Here is a 22,520-nt window from a genome sequence, read left to right as displayed (position 1 = left end):
TGTATTCGAGAGTCGTCAACTTTGACGAACGCTTCATGACATCACATCCGCCAACACGTTGCAAGTTCTCTCGCATCTAGATATTCATGCGCGAAATATGTAGTACTTATTGTAAAAATATAAGCGCACATTTTTTAGAAAAATAGTTGTTAAAATGACATGTTATGTTCAATGTGTTAAAAAGTTGTTAAAATATTTAAAGGTTTTCTTATTATTAATTTTTTTAAAAAGATCTATTTTTTCTGTCGGATGCCCACTGAAGCGGTAAAAGTATTCATGCGTGTAATTTCTACTACGTCACGCTGTCTACGTTTTTACCTAGAATCAGCTGAGTCGTCCAATTTTCTGATTTATGCGGTGTCGTGCTGGCAGTTATCAGACATTTGGAAAGATTAGGATTGGATAGACCATGTATAACCTGGAAAATAATTGCAAGTCTGTTAGTTAATAAATCTGAAATTCTGGTGGCGTTTTTAATTAGTATAACATAAAGGGAAAGTAAGGCAGACACATTTTGTACAGAATTCCTGAATAATATTCTGATAACTTTAAAAATAGAATAATTGAGACTTGTTTAGTGACTTACTGAACTATATTTTTAATGTCGGGTATAATATAATAAGTTATTTGATATTCAATTATGGTATTTTTCTCTTCAGGTTATAGATTATAACCATCAAACTGCTAACTTCAAGTGAGTTAGAACAAATCGGACAGACCTTCGGATAGCACTTTGTCCTTTTGTAAGTGTTTTTATTTTGCATGTTGGTAGTTTATGTCTAAAGTTTAACTGTTATATTTTTCATGCACCGTTTTTGGTGTATAATAGCCTATAAAGTCAATAGAAGTGTTTTGAGTTTTAATCTTTCTATACTTTGTATGCACAAAAAGTATATATATATTTAATCGAGTATAAGGACTGTATGATTTTGTTTCTGTTTAAAACCATGAATTTGACATGATTGGGTATCATGGTCTGTGCCGGTTCTTGAATGACCCTTACGGCAGCGTTTCTGGTAATATTGATTGTTCTCAAGTGGGCTACAATGTTTTAGCCTTTTTTAAATCTATTGTGCTTTATGAAGCAAACAGTAATGATTGAGCGTCATTTAACTAACCAATAAGTGCAGTTGCATCTGTTAATACCAATGTAGTGTGTGTGGCTGTTGTAGCAGATTGTTAAATATCTGTTGGTGTAAAGTTAAAAATTAAATTAACAACTTGTTTGTTGTATGAATAAAAGTGTTTAAAACAATGTTTTCATAATTAAATATTTATTTACTTTATGTTTTTGTTTCTTTTTAGGGTACACTGTGTATAAACGGAACGGATATCGACCATGAATTCTGTTGACTCTGCTCAAACAAGTGGTGGTAAGTGAGTCTTGTAAGAATCGTTTTAAATAAATACATGAAAAATAATAAAAATGATAAAAATGAAGATAAAATAAAAGTTTTAATGTTTTTGTTTTTACATATTTCCAGCGAATGATGTGGGAAACAATGATACTGAAGTTATCCCGACGTACTCTGAAGCTTTTCCCCCATTGGCCGGTGATCATGAAAATGTGCCAACCACATCTTCAGAGAATCAGTGGCTCAACCCAAAAGTACAAAGAATTCGATCAACTGTTGTGACCCAGGTGGGCTATCCCTGTTTCTTACTAAACAGATATATAATTCATTTACATGATTTTACACTATGTACAATTTGTCTAAAGATTGTTTATTCCGGTTTATTGTGAGTCTAAATTTTATTCCTTAGTGTTAGTAAACATTCATGTTTTGAATCTCAGATTTTTCATATTCCAATGGAGGAGCGTGCTTTCAAGCAGTCAGAGTTTGGTCAGTCTCAGAAAGACCAGAGCAAAGTGTGCATTGATATCATGAGAATAACTGATACCATGATTGAAATGTCGACTTGCCGTGATGGTTCGTTGTCTTTGCTTGTATCTGGTAAAGCTGAGAATGTGTTGAAGGCTCGCCGGGAGATTTTTAACAAACTTCAGACTCAGGTAATTAATGTTTGAAAATGAATTGAATGTGTAGCATGGTTACCAAGAATTAATTTGAAACCGTCATATCTGTAGAACAGCAATTCTCAATCATTTTATCCTGTGAACCAAATATCAAGGATAAATTATTATTGAAACTTTGGTGATAGTGATACATTTTTATTTAAACTTTTTTAATACAAGTTGTGCAACTAAAAATTATATATTTGAATTTTGTAAAAGTAACCAAAATACTTTTTGAGCAATTTCTCGACAACCTAGTAAAATGACTAGCCTGTCTTTTGGGTCATAACCAGGAAGTTGATAAATGTTTTTACAATAGTTGTTTCAGTTATTCAAACTATTAAGAAGCTAATTAGAAAAAAAAATGTTCTTCTACTGAAGGCTTGTGTCACCGTCAACATCCCAAAAGAACATCATCGTGTGATCCTCGGAAAAGCTGGTTCTCGCTTGCAGAAACTGGAGCTTGAGACTGCTACCAAGATCAACATCCCAAGGTCTGAGAAGCAAAGTACAGAAATCACGATTGTTGGAACACAGGAAGGAATTCACCGCGCCAGACAAGAGATACAGATGATTTCAGATGAGCAGGTATTTATGCTTCTATATGAACAAAATTATTTATTTTAAAATAGAATTTTATCAATTTAGGGTTTTTAATTTATGTATAAAATAAAGAGTTGAGTAATTTTGTATGAACCAGGCAAAGTTGGCAATGGAGCGTCTTCCAATTGAAAAGATGTATCATCCCTTTATTAATGGTCCACGAAATGAGTTCGCAAATAAACTGAGCAAGGTATGTACAATTTTTATCTTTAAAATTACTTACATTGAAAAAGCCATGATACTTAAAGCTTATAATTTTCTCTTTAATCAACCAGGAACACGGAGTTCGTATCCACATACCTCCCCCTAGTGTTCAGAAAGACGAGGTTGTAGTTTCTGGCGAGCGTGATGGAGTGGCAGCTGCTGTTAACAAGATTATGATGGTTTATCAACAAAAAGTAAGCTTTCTTTAAACTAATAGTTTTTTATGCTAATTTCTATTTCTATTCTAGAGTCGCAATTGCAAGACCATAAGTGTGGAAATCAACAAGTCTCAACATAAGTATATCATTGGTCCCCGTGGACAGACACTACAGGTATTTCCTAAGCTAACATTATATTGTTAACAATGCTAGCCTTTTTGAATTCAGATTTCTTTTTAAAGTAGTTTTATTGGAAACATTCCAACAATCTGTGTTTTGAACAGGATATCCTAGCAGAAGCTGATGTCTCAGTGGAACTCCCACCAACCGATTCACTTTCTGAGACTGTAGTTCTACGTGGTGAACCAGGGAAACTTGGTCAGGGACTCACCATTGTTTATGCTAAGGTATGTTTCACCCGTTCGACCATTGACTGTGTAATATGTTCTGAAGGTGCATAGAAATTTAGGTTGTATATTTGTTTATTATTTAAAAGTGATTTACTCATCTTAATTTGTTTATTTTAACATTTTTAACATTCTCTCTTTTATGTGGGTGAAATCATGCAGTGTAACATGCATTTGGACCAGAGATTTAGGCCAGAATTGGCTCATTACTCCACACTATTTTAAAAATATATATAGTTTAAATGCATTCTAATGTTATTTTAATTATAATACATATTGCAGGCAAACAGTGTTGTGATCCGTGAAGTCCCAGCAGCTGCGTGGTTGCATCGATTCATCATTGGGAAGAAAGGAGCAAACATTCGTGCAATCACCTCCAACCTTCCACGAGTAAGTTCATCTTTAATGCAAATAATGATGATGGAATGTTTTACCACATACAGTGATCATGGAATGTTTTAATGCAAACAATAATCATGGAATGACTCATTTGTTCATCACAGGTGAATGTTGAGTTCCAAGATGAAGGAAACAAGATTGTGATCGAAGGTCCTCCAGAAGAAGCTGATCCAGCTCAACAACAACTTGAACTCCAAGTCAAAGAACTTGTGAGTAACTTAGTTTGATATATTTTCACATTCATTAAAGTATATTTAATTGTATTTCACAGCAATGTTATTAAACTGGTATAAAATAGATAAACAATTTGAACATTAAGTTTGATCAGGTGGAGCCAGAATGTTGAAGTTGTTGTGAGAGTATCTGTTTGTTGTGTAGCTCAGTACATAGTAAAGGTTTACAGATTGGACCTGAATAGTTCTTTGGCATTTCTTAATTAGTTAATAATGTGTGATATGAAATTGTAATTGAGAGCGTTTTTTAATACAGAAAGCGAGAATGGATTTTGCTGAGGTTCACATTGATCCAAAGTTCCACAAGAACATCATCGGCAAGGGAGGTCAGAGCATCAACAAGCTCCGTGATCAATACAACGTCAACATCCAGATCCCAACGGACACTGATAAGAGCTCTCTCATCCGCATTGAGGGTGATCCGGAGGGTGTGAAAGAAGCAAAGAAGGAACTCGAACAAATGGGACAGAGATTGGTAGGAATTATACAAATACTTTATACACATTGTAAAGTTATAATGTATTATGTATATTTTAAGTGGATTACCAAATGATCATTAGTTTATTTATATTGATCTTTTTTGTTGTATTTGATTGACTTTTTAAATTTGTTTGGCCAGTAGTATTTAGAATTAGTGGTTAGCCAATAGCTGTACCTTAAATGTTTTCAAATTTTCAGGAAAATGAGAAATCAAAAGATGTGTTGATTGAACATAGATTCCATCGAAACATTATCGGACAAAAAGGAGAGAAAGTGAAAGCAATTCGTGATCTTTTCCCCAAGGTAAATCACTTGCAATGGGATAATTAAAATAGTTATGAAATAAAATGACCATGATTTGTATTAAATTATCCTACAGTAAAAAAAATTGTCATGTCTGTCAAACTGATAAGAATGTTAACAAAGCTGAAAATAAATGTTAGAAATAAAATTACTGTAATTTGTAACAAATGGTCATGTGTTCCAGGTGAACATCAGTTTTCCTGATGCAAAGAAGAAGAGTGATGTAGTGAACCTCCGGGGACCAAAGAATGACGTGGAGAAATGTTACAAATATCTTAAACAGCTTAATGATGATATGGTAAGTTAATAGTCTTCTTGTGGTTAAACTACAACTAGGTCCAGGATTCAAATATTTTGTTTGATAACATGGCTCCATGTAACAAATTTTTGTACTGTTTTGAGAGGACGATTTCCTAGTAATTAAATATTTTTTTAAATGTAAACAGTATATATATGTAGAATAAACACTACTTTCATTTAAGCTCTTTTCGGTCAAAGCCATTTGATGTTTCTTGTTTTTGCTGTACAGTTATAAAATAGTACCACCTCCCTGCTAGTTTTGAAATCTAGGCGCCTATGTCAAAGCTAATACATTGTATTGCTTTACAGGTTGAGAAGAATTACTGCATTGATGTTCCAATCTTCAAACAATATCACAAGAACATTATTGGGAAAGGAGGTGCAAACATTAGAAAGATAAGAGAAGAAACCAACACACAGGTAGCTCTCATTTCTACATATTACATCTGTTGTTAATGTATGGGATCCTTTATTTATTGTTTATTTTTACAATGCAATACAAGAACAAGTGTCATAAGTATCAATTCACTCATCTAGATTGAGCTCCCCAAAGAAGATTCTGATAATGAAGTGATTGTTATTACTGGAAAGAAGGCTGATTGTGAGAAAGCAAGGAAACTTATTCGAGCAATTGAACGTGAACAAGTAAGTTGTGCTTTTGTTTACTTCAGTGTTGTTATAATAGAGAACTCAGTGGTCAGAGCACTCACCTCATAACCTGCTACCATTGGCACCACTTGTGTGCTTGGCAAGAAGGTATTTGTCATTGCTTTAAACTGTTTTTCAAATAGCTATCAAAACATAGCATACTTGTATTTTTTTTATGTAAAGCCACTGTACAATGGAACACCTGTTTTAACTATAAGTTGCACACAAGGGAATACATAAGTAATTATAATATCTATATAATAACCTGTATTACAGGCAAACATTGTTGAAGAGTCTGTGACTATAAATCCACAACTTCATAACCAACTTATCGGAGCAAAGGGTCGTCTTGTTCGATCCTTGATGGATGATTATGGAGGTAACGTACAAATTCACTTTCCTATGGGAAGCTCTGGGAGTGACAAGGTCACCATCCGAGGTCCCAAGGAAGAAGTGGAAAAAGCCAAAGATCAGTTGATGCAAATTGCCAAACAAAAGGTTGGAACGATTTCTTGCTTTGTTTGTGTTTCATAAACTATAAGTTTCATAAAGTTTTACAAACTTTTATCGTGTATTTTAAACAAGGATAATCAATTTATAGGAACTATCAAGTTACACAAAAGAACTTAAATGCAAAGCTGAACTTCACAGATTCCTGATTGGCAGGGGTGGAACTACTATTAAAAAGGTGATATTGCACAATATTTGAAATGGTGTGTTAGATTTGCATTGATTCCATTCAAAAACAATGTTTGAATACAATTTCATTTATTTAAAAAAATTGATGCTATCCAGGTTCGTGATGAAACAGGAGCAAGGATCATGTTCCCTGCATCCAATGACACAGACAAGGAAACGATCACAGTGATGGGGAAGCAGGCAGATGTTGATACAGCTTGCAAGATCTTGGAAGAAAGGATAAAGAGCATGGTACGCAAGAAAAAATGTTTTTTTTTTGTGTTAAATAATTAACAAAGTTTAAACTGTTCATCTATTCTATGACAGTTTAATAAAATGGCTGTGGAATACAATTAAATGTGAAAAATATTTTAATGAATGTTGTTTAATTAGGAAAACATTGTCGAGATTGAGATGGAAATTGAGCAGAAACATCACAAATACTTTGTTGCTCGAAGAGGAGCTGTTCTTCGTGATATCGCTGATGAATTTGGAGGAGTTGCCGTCTCCTTCCCAAGGATCGGGGATGAATCATCCACCGTCCGCATCAAGGGACCATCGGAGTGTGTGGAAGGAGCAAAGAGCAAACTCGCGGAACTTGTTGATGATCTGGTTCGTTGAGTTACTTTGTTGTTTTTTACTTTTTATAAAACAACCCTGGAATTGATTACTAGTAGTAGCAATAAGGGTACAAACAGGAGTACTTTAGTGGGGTCTATTCTATTTTGTAACAGTGAGATTTTACTGCGTGGTGCCCAATGGGACTCCGAGACTTTGGTATGTTTCTTAATATGTTAATATTGTATGCAATTGCTTTTACTTTTTTTATAAAGAGTTAAGCAATGCTTACTTTTAAGTGTCATTCCAACAGATATCCTTCATATTTTTCTCTTTTACCTTCCATCAGGATAATCAAGTGACAATTGAATGTTTGGTTGATGAACAATATCATCGCACAGTGATTGGCCAAAAGGGTCGAAACATACAAGGTGTCACATCACAGTTTAATGTTCAAGTGAAATTCCCATCAAGAAATAATGGTAAGAAGCATTTAGCCATCTGTGGTTGCTATTTATTCATGGCTGATAATATCAAAGAAATGATTATCAGCCAATGACTATTGGTGGTCATGTGGCACCATGAAGCCATATCTCATCATGTAGATATTATATTTGTAGATTGAATAGAAAACACTAATCTAGTGCAGTGACAAACACAGTAGTTCAATCATTAGCAATCAACTCAGGTGTAGCTCAGTGATTAGTTGAAGCTGAATTAACAATAACATTGTGTAATGCCTGACCTTGTTCACATGTGAGCAGTTCAGAACTCAGGTGTAAATAAGAGGCAGCAACAACAACAGTCGAGGAAGAATGTTAAGAAGTCGCACAAGGGAGATGGTGATGGTACATTTTAAAAATATTTTGTAATAAATGAGTGGTTCCTAAACCATGGTAAATGGTGTACCTTTGCCATTACAGGATTTTATTAGGGGGTATACAAGTAAAAAATTGTATGCATTTTCAGTTAAGTCAATATTACATAAAAATTTTAATGATTTTATATTCTTTAAGTAATTCAGTTATTTGGACTTAAAAAACTCCATTTCTGATTTATTTGAGTTTGTGTAAAAATTAATTGCATTTGATTTAACAGTATTTTTGAAGTTAATTTTTGTTTGGTATTTGTTTTGTTCGCAAGTTCATAAATTAAAATATTGTGTGAGGTTACAATCGTAAGTTTGGAAACCACTGGTGTAGTTAAGTGGAATACAACTGTAATGTTGCCATGTGTTTATCATGGTTATTTCATTCAACATCTGACTGTATATTCCTCTATTACTATACTAGTTAAAATGCTATTTATATTTAAAAATAATAATTTAAACAAATTATTAAAATTCAGCCCCTGCAAACGGTGATAAAAGTGAAGTTGTGGAGAACGGGACGAATGAAGAGGAGAACAAAGATCTCATCCTCATCACTGGGCACAAGGATCGATGTCAGAAAGCTAAAGAAGCAATCTTGGTAAGATTTCCACCCAAACATAACTTGATCGTTAACTTTTATAAGATAAACTATGGTCGTTTATTTATGTTCTTATATTATCGTAGGCTCTGGTTCCCATATCAGAACAAGTTGACGTCCCATACAAGTTCCACCGATATATTATCGGACAAAAAGGTCTTGGTGTCCGGAAACTCATGGAAGATTATGACATCACAATCAGTATTCCACCAGCTGATCAGAACAGTAACTTTATCACGGTTTGTGGATTTCTTATTTTTCAATTGATTGCAAACTTGATCAGGCAGGAGCAGTTTAATGTTGCTTCATGCTTGGAACCCGTTTGCAACATGAAGTGCCTGGTGTTACTATATGCAGAGTTTTTATAACTCAGCAACAGTATACCTGCGCTACAATATTCAGTTTTGCTTTCTCTGGAGATCATGTTTAGCTGACATGTGTCTAGATAAAATTAAACATTTTTTTTGCTATCAGGCAATACATATTTTTGTTTATAATAAAAGTCAAATTGATGGTGCCTGAAGCTTTTATAAACAAACCAAAACTAACCTAAGTTATTCTAGCATTCATATTAACCCCACACTGGTCTATAATTACTTTTCATATATTTGTTTTTTAATAGATCACTGGAGTTTCTTCAAAACTTGAAGCAGCCAAAGAAGGTTTGATGGAAAGAGTGAAAGTTATTGAAGGGGAAGAAGAAGACAGAGTAAGAATTAACTTTAATATTTATTGCTAAACTAACTATTATTCTTTAAATGTAAACAGCCCAATCAGAATATTTGGTTAAAACAATGTGTTTAAACTTACATAAGTATTGCCATTGCTTATTTAATTTAAACTGGTGTAATCTCCTAAAGCAGCTTATACTTAAAAATTATGCAAGTCCATTTTAATCTTTTAAACTCTTAAATATAAAGTGTTTCATCAATACTCACACACATTCATGATTTATCCAGGTTCTACGTGGCTTCACACTCACAGTTGATGTTCCCAACCAATATCATCCACAAATTATCGGTCGTCGTGGTGTAACGGTCACCGATATCAGGAACAAACATTCCGTTAATATTCAGTTCCCTGATCGTGATGATGAGAAAAAGGTTGGTCATTGGTTGATACGTTACTAATTGAGTATTTTTTTAAATGTTTTTTTTTAAATAGCCATTTTAATCCAAATATTCCGTGCACGACAGGTGCTTGGGGAATTGTTATCTTTTATATTTTGTATTATACATGTCATGTACTGTCATCATAGTCATGGACTGGTATTCTTTATCATTATTTCATCACCTCTTCCTTTATTCCAGGATCAGATTCGCATCATCGGGTATGAGAAGAATACCGAGAGCGCAAGGGATGCGGTGATGAAGATCGTCAACGAACTCGAGTCTCATATCAGTCAGGACATCCACATCGATCGTAAAGTTCATCCGAGACTCATTGGAACAAAAGGAAGAGCAATCAAGAAGATCATGGAAGATTTTGGAGTAAGTTGCTACAAAATAAATATTTCCATAAAAAATGTTACTATTTTCATTGATGAATACACTCAAGAGTTGAAGCTTTAATGTGAATATTTTGCAACAGGTTGATATTCGATTCCCAAAAGATGAAGATATAGTGACAGTGACGGGTGCACTTGAGAAAGTAGATGAATGTGTTGAACATATTCTTAACTTGGAAGAAGAATATGTAAGCATTGTGTGTGAAGTTTGTATACGAGTGTATATTTACATTGTTACTACAGATGCAAGATATTGCTGAACAAGAGGAAACGAAGAGGTACAGCCATTCTACCTATCAGGGCAATGAAAAGTCATCCAGGTCCACAAACAAAGCACCTTTTGTTGTAAGAGATGCACCGTGGCATCAACCAGTAAGTTTATCACATTAATCAAAACTTGGGCACATCAGTTATATGTAAGGAGAGGAGGGGGGGGGGGGGGTATTATGGTAAATATTCAAATATTCTGGTCGTGTTTTAAACAAAACAATGGTCTATGGAAGTCGAGTTCATGTTTATGTTCATGTTTACTATTAAATGGGACAAGAAAATAGAGTGAAAATGTGTCCTCTTTCCCCACCCTACTATATGTAAATTTAAACATTATCAGTATGTTGAATGTGTTTACTACAATATTCAAAGATGCACAGGTTTTGCTGGTAAACCGTATTGTTGGTGTATAATAAATATTGTTCACTTTACAGGGATCTGTGGATACAAACAACTTGGAAGAGTTTCCAAGTCTCGGAGGGCCATCTAGCGGCAACAAATCTTCGTCTGCCGCTCCTGCTTGGGGTCGCCGTTACTAGGCTTTCACTACAGAACGTAAACGCCAAATTTTATTTTTCTTGCTAACAAGCAACATAACAAACCCCATTGTCCGCTGTGCCTTAAAACACGTCACATTATAAGGCGGAAAGCATAAGTACGTTTGTAATTTTCCCCAAGACCAAAAATCATAGCATTCAGCCAACCTTTAATCAGCACTGCGATTGTATTAACTACTTTTTTTTTGCATGCAATTGTAGCCTATAAACTTAAAATTTCTCAATTTTCATTTTCTGTTTTTTTTTTATTTATGACTACCGTAACGCGAATCTCAACTCAAACAAGAAAATTTGTATATTTTATGTTTGTATAGGTGTTCGGTGATTACTTCAAATAAGTAGCGACGTTCTCCAATTATGAAATCGCAGTAAAACTCCCCCAATTTCTATAGGTTTGGTGCTATAAATAAGTACAGAGAAAATTATTGCGAAATCTAATGAGACAAATAACTCAATCGCTTTTTTTTCGCTGTAAATGTTCTAATGTTGTTAGCCGTGGAACAATTTGTATGTGTAAACGAAATGGAGTGCCATAATGCTGTTACGTAGTCCATCTTCTGTATATATTATTTACAACTGTCAAATCGCCCAACCATACAAAGCAAAACGTTTCCTTGCGAGGAATTCGTATTGAAATCGCAACTGTGCAATATCTATACAAACCTGTAGATTTTGGTGAACCAACTGTACATTGGCCTGGGCGATCAATTAGCAACGCCACTTTTAGTAAGATCGTAGTCGCGCGTGCATAGGTGGGTGCTGGTGACGGGATCTCACTGCGCGTCGCCAACTGCGTATTATGTGTGCACTATATTTGTGTCACATTTCTTGCTTTTCCTTGTCAAAATGAACTTGCATAGTAGCTGTTTTGACCGTTTCACAAAATAAAAGAGTGGAATAAATAGGTTTGAGATATTTTTAAGTCAATGCAGAGTTATCACTGATCGTTAACTTGTTACGAAATTACAATATATTATTTAATAAATAGAACTAACAATCTAACTACAATCTTCGTGGCAAGGTATGTCATTCTTAGAACGTTTCAATGTAAATGAAAAATTAGCATTTCTTAAAATATCATTTTCTTGTAAAGTATGCGTGAAATAGAAACCAGATTTCCGATGCAGTTCTTAAAAAAGCATGTTTGGAATATGGGCTTCGATTACAGTAGCGAAATGCTGAAGATTAAAATTTAAATAAAATGTTAGTACATCTTGTATCATTATTAGCCACACAAAAATATTGCTTTATTCGGTTTGAAGCTATTTTCGGTGTTTTGACGATATCCACGTGAGAACTTCCTCTAGTCCGGTGCCCTTTACTGCACTCACTTCCAACAGAGTCCAAATTCTGGTCTCTGGGAACGAAGTGAGTTGTAGGCGGTTACGAATTTCATCTACCGACATGCATTGTTCTGTAAGGTCACGTTTGTTCGCTAAGACGCACAAGAAAGCATCTTTTAAGTTAATATCACGCATGGCTTTATGCAAAGCTTCTTTAGCTTCATCTATCCTTCCTTGGTCCGTTGAGTCGATAACAAATAAAATTCCGTCTACTTCCTCATAATAATGCCGCCATAAATCTCTGATCTTATCTTGGCCGCCCGTATCCCAGATATTAATGTCACAATTTTTAAACGCAACTGTTTCAAAGTTAAATCCAACTGTCGGTGTAGTGGCACCAGCTTCATTAAACCGTAATCTGTTTAAAATTGAAGTTTTTCCAGCAAGATCAAGTCCAATCAAAACCAGTCGAGTTTCTTTTCTTCCACCGCACGCATTCCCCATGAGCAGTACAGTGTTGTACTTCAGTAATAACAACAACAGTACACTTCCTAATTGTAAAAACACTTGGAGGATGGTTACTAAATCTGTATTAATAATCTACTAATGTTTGAATAATGATTTCGTGACTACATGTGCGTAAATACTCGTGCCAGAAACAAAACTGTGCAAGGATAAACCCACGCACGAAACGATGTATCATAAATTTAATTTGCATTATCACGAAAACGTTGTTCGCGAGGTTATGTTTAGTTTTTAACGTTTTTAAAATTTAAATTTTAACAATAATAAAATGTTCACGGTCAGATTGTTTTGTTTATTTACATCTAAGTTTTCTCTCAGCAATTCGTATTTTAGTATATGACGTCATCTGTACTGCATAAATATAATAACGCGGTGTTTAGTTTAAAACTGAGCAATCTAAGCATAAATTTAGCGTTTCTTTTGCTCACTACTACTTCAAACGCCATATAAGCCACTATATTGTTTGTTTAAGTAGTTTTGTATTTTTTCGTACTTTCAATGTAAACATATTTTGAAGCTGAGTCTGCCTTATGCTTATAGCGGTTACTGACACAAGAAACTGTTATTGCGACGCAAGCAGACAATGCGTGTGTGTGTGTAGTCACTGCTTCCTGTTCAAACCCACAATGCAACCCACCGCTTTCCACACTCATGCGCAAGGAAATGACGCAGTTTCTAAACGAAGACTTGTAATGTCATAATAAGAAAACTGGTGCAACTGATGACAAGCACACGTAAGTAACAATAGTTAAAATGCCAACTTGAAACGTGGCTTATAAGTTTGTTGCGCCACAACAAGGAAGTAATGTTAAGCTTCCTTTTGTTTCCATATAAAGCCTTATATGCTGCGTTAGTCGCCTTACAGTTTTCACGTTATGTTGTCACGCCCAAATTAAACGAACTAACCACAGCCCCTATGCTGAAGGATGTTAACTGCTCATTCGTTTTCAACTGCCATATTATTATACTTTTTTTACTATTATAATAGAGCCTTATATGTGAAAACGACTTATAAATTATGTCTCGTTTAGTTACCGGAGTAAGCTTTTGACACCGTGATGTTAATACATAGAAGATGCAACATAGTAAACAGTCGCAAGTACCACTTCAATTCACTTCCTACCTACGTACTAAATCCTCAATCTTTACTATAGTGCTTTTATTTCTATCCAGTATAGTCTATATACAACACACACCATTATTTTTTTTAGAAGACCTGGACTCTGTTATCAGAGAAGCTACATATTAAAACATGTATAAATATTTCCCTGTTCACTCGAACACGCTCATAATGTGTTCTCTCTAAAAGCATAGCATCATGTTTACCTAACTCAGAACAAGCACAGCGTAAGCCTTTGCCTATACACAAGAATCTATTATTCCCCCTGACGATTGCATCCGGTGATTCGAACCGTTTCGCTTTGCTGGTTTCTGGTTGACTCGACTGCTATTGAAATTGTTTTGAAATACCTACATCACGATCATATACCACAACCTATCACTTAGTTTTTTTAATCTATACTGAAATGTCGTAATCTTTACGGTGTGGTGGCTTAGATACATAATTAACCGGGGAACATAAATGTAGCTTACACATTTTAGGGCAAACTTAGTTTTGTTATCAATACACAATTTTCATGCTTTTAAAATTACAACTTCTCATGCAAAAGGGTTTGAGTTCGTCTTTAACAGTTTTTATAGTAGGGTAGGGGAAGATGGGACACGTTTTCTTTTTGTTTTTTCTCCTATTTGGTAGTAAACGCACAATATTCAAAGAATTATAAAACCGTATCCGCACGAGTCACGACTTCCAAAGACCATTGTCAATTGTTTAAAACGCGATCCGGTTATTTAAATATGATATGGTACAGGTGTCTCATCTTCCCCACAGTACTCAATATAGTGTAGTGGGGGAAGACGCGAGACCCTGAGACCATTCGACTCTGTCACGATTATGGTCGTGTATGTCCTTGCTGGAAAAGACAACAGTTAACGGCTCCAAATCCCGTTATGGGGTGATTATCAGTTATATATTATACAAAAATAAAAAGTCTCCCCAAACATTTTCCCACATATTTACATACGTTAGGCCTATAACTAGTTGAGCGGGTGCGAGGGTGAATAAAGTGCTTTCGTTCTTTCGGAATCGTTGTTTTCACAATGCCGCTTGTTTTAATACGAGTTGTATTTTTGACATGATGCAACCTAAATTGGACTTCAAAACCTTGTTTGGTAAAATAATATTTCGTTAAAAGCGTTATATTAGACTTGCGTGTCCATTACAGAAAAAATATTGTTTGTGACGAAAGAATTTCCATATGCAACATAAAAGTCAATATGTTCATAAACCAACAAAAAAGTATATGAGAAGTAAAAATTATTAGTGACGAAAAGATGACGAAAGTATTTACAAGTTGCACAGAAAATGTTCCTGACGGAAAAGTGGTCTGTCCGAAACAAAATGTTCATTACTAACACTCTTGCTTTGGAGCAGGGATAACCTTACATTTGTTTTGGACTATAGGGATAACCGTTAATATTCGTGCAGAATATGAACACTCCGGCAGATGAAAATACTCGTGACACAAATAAATACCGATGTCGTAACATATCCAATTGCTCTAATAAATACGTACCGATTGAAAAAAGTTACGTGGAAAAATGTTACTTTTCTTTTGAAATTATATTATTTTATTTTATGGAAATACAATGCTAGTGACCTATATAATGTACCCATGCCAAGTTAAATTTACAGGAAATTATTTAAAAATTTGATATTTATATGATTTAGATATGACTATGCTTTTTATATAACACCCGTCCCCGCACTTTCTTAAATAAAATAATGGTTTATTTTTAGGTACTATAATTAGCGCTATAATAACGTAGGCTATTCAAGCCTGGATCGGTAGAAATTCTTATAAATAATTTTTTTATGATGAAAATTAATATTAACAGGTACTACTTTTTCGAATTATTAAAATTTTATTTTAGAGTACCGCTGGCATCTTGTTAGTAACAAGCCCAAATTTTATGTTAGTAAGACAATTAGAAGCTGGTTTTGAAAGTGGCTGCTATAATTTTTGTATTCTAGGATCACCTAGGTCCACCAACACCTGTAAATTATAAATAAAATGTTCCAATTAAACTAGCATAAAATAGGTTTGTTAGTGGTATACTTACCTTTTTTAGGATACAAATAAGACAACAATAAACTGAGTTCTGTTGTCTTTAAATCAAAAACTAATGTTTTAACGCGTAAACGTCGTATCTGGAACGTTTTCAACGGATGGTCGTAATAAATTTGGACCGGATGGTCATTGTATATTTGTTCTGACCTACTACGCATGCGCAGTAGCGTCTCGGCGTATGCGCAATAGCGCCCGGTACAAATATATTAATCGGAACGAAAATATTACGACACCGGTAAAAAATGTCTCTGACGCACAAACGTATATTTCTTTATAAAAAGTTATAATCAAGCAGACAGAACCCAACATTTACCACATTTATATTTATTCACATATGAATAGATGTAATGTTTAAACTTACTTTATCCTTGCGTTGCTGGAACACGATGGTCGTTTAACGTGGGTGTTCTGTTGATAGATCTAGTGCCAGCTTACGACTTACCAAATATGTTATACTTTATGGGTGATTATTTCTTTTAATATCTTTTTTCTTTTTTTGCTGATAATTTGTACAACCCATTAGTGACCACTGGGTTGGAGCAATTGACGTCAAATATCTTGCTCAAGGATAGGCTACATGAGGCGCCAACAATGGTAGCAGCAAAAAGCCTTGAACCCATTACTTCTAGGTAAGAAGCGGGTGCCCTAACCGACATCGCCATTTATAGGGTGGAGAAGAAGGGACCCGGGCAAAGACGAGACCCATTTGATGATAGACAAAATACAAAACAATATTATTTCATGTTATTTACTTCCATAATAATATATCCATTTATTAATCAAAATGAATAAGGTTTTAGTGGCCTACTTTACCCCGCTTGTTTGTAAATCGCCTAAATTACTCCTGGTGTGCGAGTCGATAAATAACTACCCGTGTGTTTTAACATATTTCCTAGAAGTGTTGTCAAATAGTAAGGGTATCGTCTCCTCCAACTCCACTATGTATTAAAATGCAGTCGGGAGGGGTAAGATGGGATACTTAAGCACATATTGTCCAACATTTTAAAAATCAAAATATATCGTTTTTAAGTGATACCTAAATTTGTACTATTGTACGTTTATTAATTAACAACACTTCACTTCACTTGAATATATCAAAACACACCAGATGCCTCTAAGCGGTTCGCAAACAGGCGGGGAAGACGGGTCTGTTCTAAATTCTTGTTGGTTTTGATTAATGAATGAAATTTAAATCAAGTTTGGTATTGTTCAGACCTCAATTGAAAAATATTGCATTCTACAAAAGTATTTAAACTAATATTAAGCTTGAAAAATGTTGTATTTGTTTAACACCGAATTATAATACTTAAGAACAGTCATGATTTGCCGCTCTTTTGTTTAACCACGTTAAAGGAGATTTCCCTCAAATATCTCATTCTGCCCCATTTCCCAACTTACCCCCTTCAACTACGTCATAATGTACGATCAATTTATGTATATTAAACATGCTACTTACGTATAATCATGTTCTTATGTATAGTCATGTAAAAGCTAAATGATTCGCGGTGATGCGTTTTTTTGCAATATTTGGTTGCAGATTATATATTCCAATAGTAGATTTTTGCTTCACTGTATGTATTTGACCCGTCGGTACATCTACAACACAACATGGACTACAGCGCTTTTAATGAACTACTATTTTGGGGGTAAACTAGCTTGCCCCTTAACTTGCAAATCAACCACAGAACATTGTAAAACTTAAAATAAAAATAAATTTTAATTAACTATTTAACGTTACGGATTAATTATAATATGTTTCGTAGCAATGGCTTCAGTGAACATAAAACTTGTATCCAGGTAAATTCAATACGTCTTTTACTGGGTTACATTTAGATAAATATGTTGCGAACCATTTCTAATTTAATTGACGATCCATAATTTAATTGTTTAACTCAATAATTTTAGTTTTATTTAAAAACTGGCCTTCTGAAATAAAACTAAAAGTTAGTTTTTATTAAAACCGAAACAACAGTTTTATTGTAACTAATCAACTAACGTTTCATCTGCCATACGGGAAATAAAGTCTAATTTATTTCTTAATACACTTGACCACGTCCACGAGTAACACCTTACAATAGAAAGCCCACAATTTTTTTAAAGACGGTTATTATACGATACTAGATTTTTTGTGGCAATTAAGCTCTGTATGGTAATTCATTTAATTATTAAATGTAAAACACTAATTGGCATGGAAAATCCCTTAGTCGTAACAGACAGGTATTTCCTTAGCCGTAAACTCTTAATAAAGTTTCCCTGATGCGAACAATTATCTGGTTGTGGTTTTTACCAAACAAGAATATCGGAGTAGTATTAGTATCCGGGCAGCGTATCAACTTTCATATTTGCTTTGCTGACTCGAAACATCTTCTACACTAGTAGCCAAGATATAACAGGACACGAATATCGTTAACACAGACATCTTCACTGTATAAAAGGGACGCACCTACTTCGAGTAGTGTCAGAGTAATCGGAACTTGGAAAAGAAATGGAAACTAGTAGAAGGCACATAATATGTTATGTGTGATAGTAAGCAAGCTAAATGTAAAGGCTACAAATAATGCTGTATTCTCACGGTTAGAAGTATATGGTAAGCATGTTAAATGTTTCTACCGATGCCATTCTAACTGTATCACTATACAATTATTGTTCCGTGAAGAAAATCATTGCTTTTCTATAAAAATAAAATTGTTGCCTGAAATATTTAATGCATTATTTCATTGACCAGGGTTTTAATAAACCTTTGATTCGAGACCTAAATGTTTGCTGTAGCAAATTTATTCAGTGAACGAATAACCTACTAAGATATTTTGGCTCATCTATATCGGAGTTCTAATGTTTAACTAGCGTTTGATTTACAGTATGCAAACAGGTTGACAACATGGTACAGCACATAGACGTTCCACATTGGTGACACAAAGCTCATTCAAAAAACGGTTTTCAGATACGGAAACAATAAGAAAGATTATAAGTGGTGTCTTTAAAGGTATAGTATAATATAATAATAGACGCAACAAGTTATACATAAATATGTTTCTTTTAAAAGCAAATAAAGGCGAGTGTGCTGAAATAGGAATATACATTATGGTGCAGATATTGGACGACAGGTGTTGGTATAGGAATATATATACGTTATGCAAGAAATATAAAATCCGCCAAAAAATCTTCAACGAGTCCCTGAAAAATCCCGACATACAAATTCGGGTGTTTCAGGGAATCGTTACAGAAATGGCGAGAACTTTCATCTGCAAGGACGACAAGGTATCAGGTTGTTTACAGATATGTATTTATACCTGACAGTCATATAACTTACATGTTATAGTCAGCAAGGTTATGTTAGCCAAGTCGCTTGTACTACGTCACAGTAAATTCAATATTAAAATTAAACAATCAAGAACTTTAAGCAGTTGAATTACTGAACGATATTTTAAAAAGTAACTTGGTCAAGTAAATGTATATATATTTGTTAAACTTTTGCGTAACCAGAAATGTTTTTATTGTAAGCACAATATACAAACGGTTTTTTTTAATCAAAGTAAACCCCGTATGCCATTGCTACAGCGAAGACATTCTTCCACCGAAAGTTGGCTTCGGCAAAATTATCCAAAGTTTTATCCCACATGAAACGACTTGCACAGATAAAATCAGTGTGTGAAGTTTCTCCAATTATAACGTACACTACGAGTTTGTACCTTAAACAGAGCACTCAGCTTAAATGATAGGAATCAACACTATTATTACTTATTTATCCCTCGTGGTGACGGGGAAGCTTCGATTTATAACACGAGAGCCAACAACAGCCTATCACATCCAGTGACTGCATATACCTCTTGCGTGCATGCACTGGATATCACAAATATGTGACTTCGTAAGTGACCTTTTTTCTTTATAACTTTTAAAGTTTTAGTGACCATTAAGTTAAACAAATTACCTGGAACACCCGTGTTATGCCGAATGTCGGTTTCCGGCCACGTGGAGGATAAAGCAAGTTACTATTGTTACATTAGGGCTGTGAAGCACAACCCTATAGTTACATTCATGGTGCCACCAATCTTACCCAAAGTATCTATGTTCTTTGATCCATGGCCTACTCAATACACGGCCTAGGAATACACCGAAACTGCTCAGAAAATAGGAGGCCTATTGACGCGAATAATGCCCATTATAATACATTGTTACGTCACGGTTTTATGAATGGATTTTGCTGTCTGGCAGTAGTTTTTGCATCAAATAACAGTTTATTTACCATTCCCGGTTAAATTACCTTATTTTTCGGGTTATTTTGTCAACATCTTATATTTTTTATAAATGTTTAAGCATGACTGAACAGATAGGAGTTACTTTTAACCACGTGCGGCATACAAGTAAGTTTTACCGACAGTTTGGCTCAGTCGCTGAGTGAAAATAGTATTTGGCTTAAAACAGAAGTTTTTTAAGACAGCCTATGCATATCTAGCAAAACAACACCGCAGTAACAACAAGTAAGTTAATTGATATGTCCGTTGTGGACTTTTAAAACCGGTCCTTAAAAACAATATAGGATATTGGATAAACACAAGCATCAGCCTTTTGTCTCAAGGTGCTTATGCCTTGATCTGTCCTGCTGCTCATAACCCATTTTCTACTCGAGGTTTTTTTTTGTTAAAGCAGGACAGAGGCTCTTCCTCAAGGTCAAAAAATGGGTCATACAGCACATCATAAATTAAGACTGTATAATACAAACAAACTCACGATAGCCTCCCTTCGTACTTAAGTGTTGTGTCTAACTTTAGACCTTTGTCGTTGTTTAAATTTGACTAGTCTTCCTTCCTGAAGATCTTCTTGCCACTTCTTCATGATCATAACATGCACAGATGGTACCCTTATCCAAATATTTTTATCCAACTACGGTACACCTATTGACCATGCTTAAATAGCTTGCTTAATAATTCTGGTGGCTTACAATTTAATCTAAATAAAATTATAAAGGTGTGCTGCATTATAAAACTTGCCAAATGCCTGTCTACTAAATTAAATATAATCAAAACGTAGGTTTTCTGTGTTGGTAAACTGAATCTGATTGCTCGTCTCTCTTTATGCTTAATAAACTGATATTTATATACTAATAAACCTTTTGCGCTGCTTTATATGTCTGGTATGATTTTAACTAAACAAGAAAATATCCCGGCGACACGTTCTGTGATAAACTGTTAGTTAAAACAACCTAGAACTGGTATTGAACCTACCAACAACTGCAAACTGCATTCAAAATGAAGGAAATCCATTCATAAAACCGTGACGTAACAATGTATTATAATGGGCATTATTCGCGTCAATAGGCCTCTTATTTTCTGAGCAGTTTCGGTGTATTCCTAGGCCGTGTATTGAGTAGGCCATGTTTGATCTTACCTACTGTTTTCCGTTTCTCGAAAAAGGCTTTTTACTTTCTCTTTTATATCGTCGCTGATTTGTAGCGCCATCTTCTGTTGGGGCTTTAAAGCCTCTATGGAAACATTAGAATTGTCGTTTGACTTCTGCAAATAAAGAAAACTAAATAAGCGAAGCAATCAAGTTAACACACAAATGTTACTGTAATATACGTATTTTGGTAGTCTACATTCCCTACATGCCTGTCGTGATATATTCGTTCCAACTGAGATATTTGAAGGCGCTACTGCGCATACAAATGAATGAATGAATGTAACTTACTTTATCCTTGCGTGGCCGAAAAACGACAGTCGTTATCACACGGGTTTAACACCTCGTGCCAGCTTACGAGTTACCATGTATGTTACTTTGTGAGTAATTATTTTTTGAGGATTTTTTTCTTTTTTTTTATGTATTTCTGATAATTTAGAAAAGCCGTTAAGTGTCTTGCCCAAGGACACATACGCCCACAATGGTAGCAGCATCGAGCCTTGAACCCATTACCTCTGGGTTACAGGCAGGCGCGCTAACCACTAAACCAAGGCGCCGGGTATATATCAAACGAAATATATCAAACGAAACGAATATATTACCACACCGGAACAGCGCAGCGTAGGCCTATTTTGGGTATGTAACAACACTTAATTGAGTCTACAGTAGGTTATTTCTATGTCATTTGGAATTACTGAACTTACCGTAATGAAAGTTTTTAGAGAAGTTAAAATGATATCACGCACTTTAGCAACTGGAAAGAACAGGCGCTGCTCCTTTCGTGTATCATCTTTAAGACATGGTTCTAGAACAAATAGGCAAGTGTTAGAATAACTTGGCATTGCCCATATTACATCTAACATTACCTGATGCTATATCAGTTACCGCACGTTTAGAACGAGCAGTTGTACTGCTGAACGATTTGCGACGACTCGATTTCCTTGTGCTGGATTGCGAAACTGCAATTCCAGTTAACACCTCGTTACTTTTAAACAATAATTACGGAAATTATTCTAACTTATCATGTCACAACGTAGAACATTGTTACAATACACTGTACCTGCGCTTTTTGCATGGTGCATTTTATTTAGAAATAATCTTGAATATTAGCTGGCCAACTGCACGTCAGTACTTTCTCCGGTTCTAACATTTACTGTAAGAATTATACTCACGAGCGGTGTATGATGAAGTAGAATACGGACAGCAAAACTCTCCTGTGAGCAGTTAAGTGCTCGGCTTTCGATAAGTGGCTATCGAAAATCTAGAGAAAGGTAAACTACCCCCTCAAATGTGTAGTGGATGGTAGTATCGAGACGTTCATACACATACAAAGTAT

General features: G+C 34.8%; 3 protein-coding genes across 5 annotated transcripts; 1 reads left to right on the top strand and 2 right to left on the bottom strand.

Annotated features, from left to right (window-relative positions):
- Positions 1-574: 574 nt before the first annotated feature.
- On the top strand, positions 575-11,693 carry LOC149741720 (vigilin-like). Of its 3 annotated transcripts, XM_089889360.1 has the most exons (30): positions 575-743; positions 1,306-1,373; positions 1,485-1,642; positions 1,796-2,014; positions 2,399-2,605; positions 2,718-2,810; positions 2,896-3,018; positions 3,073-3,156; positions 3,267-3,389; positions 3,672-3,779; positions 3,893-3,997; positions 4,278-4,496; positions 4,700-4,804; positions 4,989-5,102; positions 5,414-5,524; positions 5,642-5,749; positions 6,029-6,250; positions 6,354-6,440; positions 6,548-6,682; positions 6,824-7,042; positions 7,338-7,470; positions 7,753-7,836; positions 8,336-8,457; positions 8,544-8,696; positions 9,080-9,166; positions 9,417-9,560; positions 9,768-9,947; positions 10,048-10,152; positions 10,208-10,336; positions 10,669-11,693. In XM_089889360.1, the coding sequence occupies exons 2-30, from the start codon at positions 1,340-1,342 to the stop codon at positions 10,771-10,773; spliced, it is 3,816 nt and encodes a 1,271-aa protein (XP_089745486.1). In that variant the 5' UTR covers positions 575-743; positions 1,306-1,339; the 3' UTR covers positions 10,774-11,693. The 3 variants fall into 3 exon arrangements, with proteins under 3 accessions (XP_089745486.1, XP_089745489.1, XP_089745488.1); XM_089889363.1 differs by lacking the exon at positions 2,718-2,810; XM_089889362.1 differs by lacking the exon at positions 7,753-7,836.
- On the bottom strand, positions 11,694-13,898 carry LOC149741719 (ADP-ribosylation factor 6-like). The gene has a single exon (XM_089889375.1). It carries the CDS (start codon positions 12,576-12,578, stop codon positions 12,054-12,056), a length of 525 nt encoding a protein of 174 aa, XP_089745501.1. The 5' UTR covers positions 12,579-13,898; the 3' UTR covers positions 11,694-12,053.
- A 4,651-nt stretch (positions 13,899-18,549) lies between these two features.
- LOC149741718 (dynein light chain Tctex-type 5-like) lies at positions 18,550-22,398 on the bottom strand. The gene is made up of 5 exons (XM_089888797.1): positions 22,245-22,398; positions 22,051-22,143; positions 21,889-21,989; positions 21,176-21,300; positions 18,550-19,479 (listed from the first exon to the last, which is right to left on the bottom strand). Exons 1-5 carry the CDS (start codon positions 22,264-22,266, stop codon positions 19,314-19,316), a joined length of 507 nt encoding a protein of 168 aa, XP_089744923.1. The 5' UTR covers positions 22,267-22,398; the 3' UTR covers positions 18,550-19,313.
- Positions 22,399-22,520: the final 122 nt, after the last annotated feature.

This window comes from Ciona robusta, chromosome 1 (genome assembly GCF_009617815.1).
Source record: "Ciona robusta chromosome 1, ASM961781v2".
Lineage (NCBI taxonomy): Eukaryota > Metazoa > Chordata > Ascidiacea > Phlebobranchia > Cionidae > Ciona > Ciona robusta.
The sequence above is the reverse complement of the archived record's forward strand: the minus strand, read 5'-3'. Positions and strand labels throughout refer to the sequence as shown.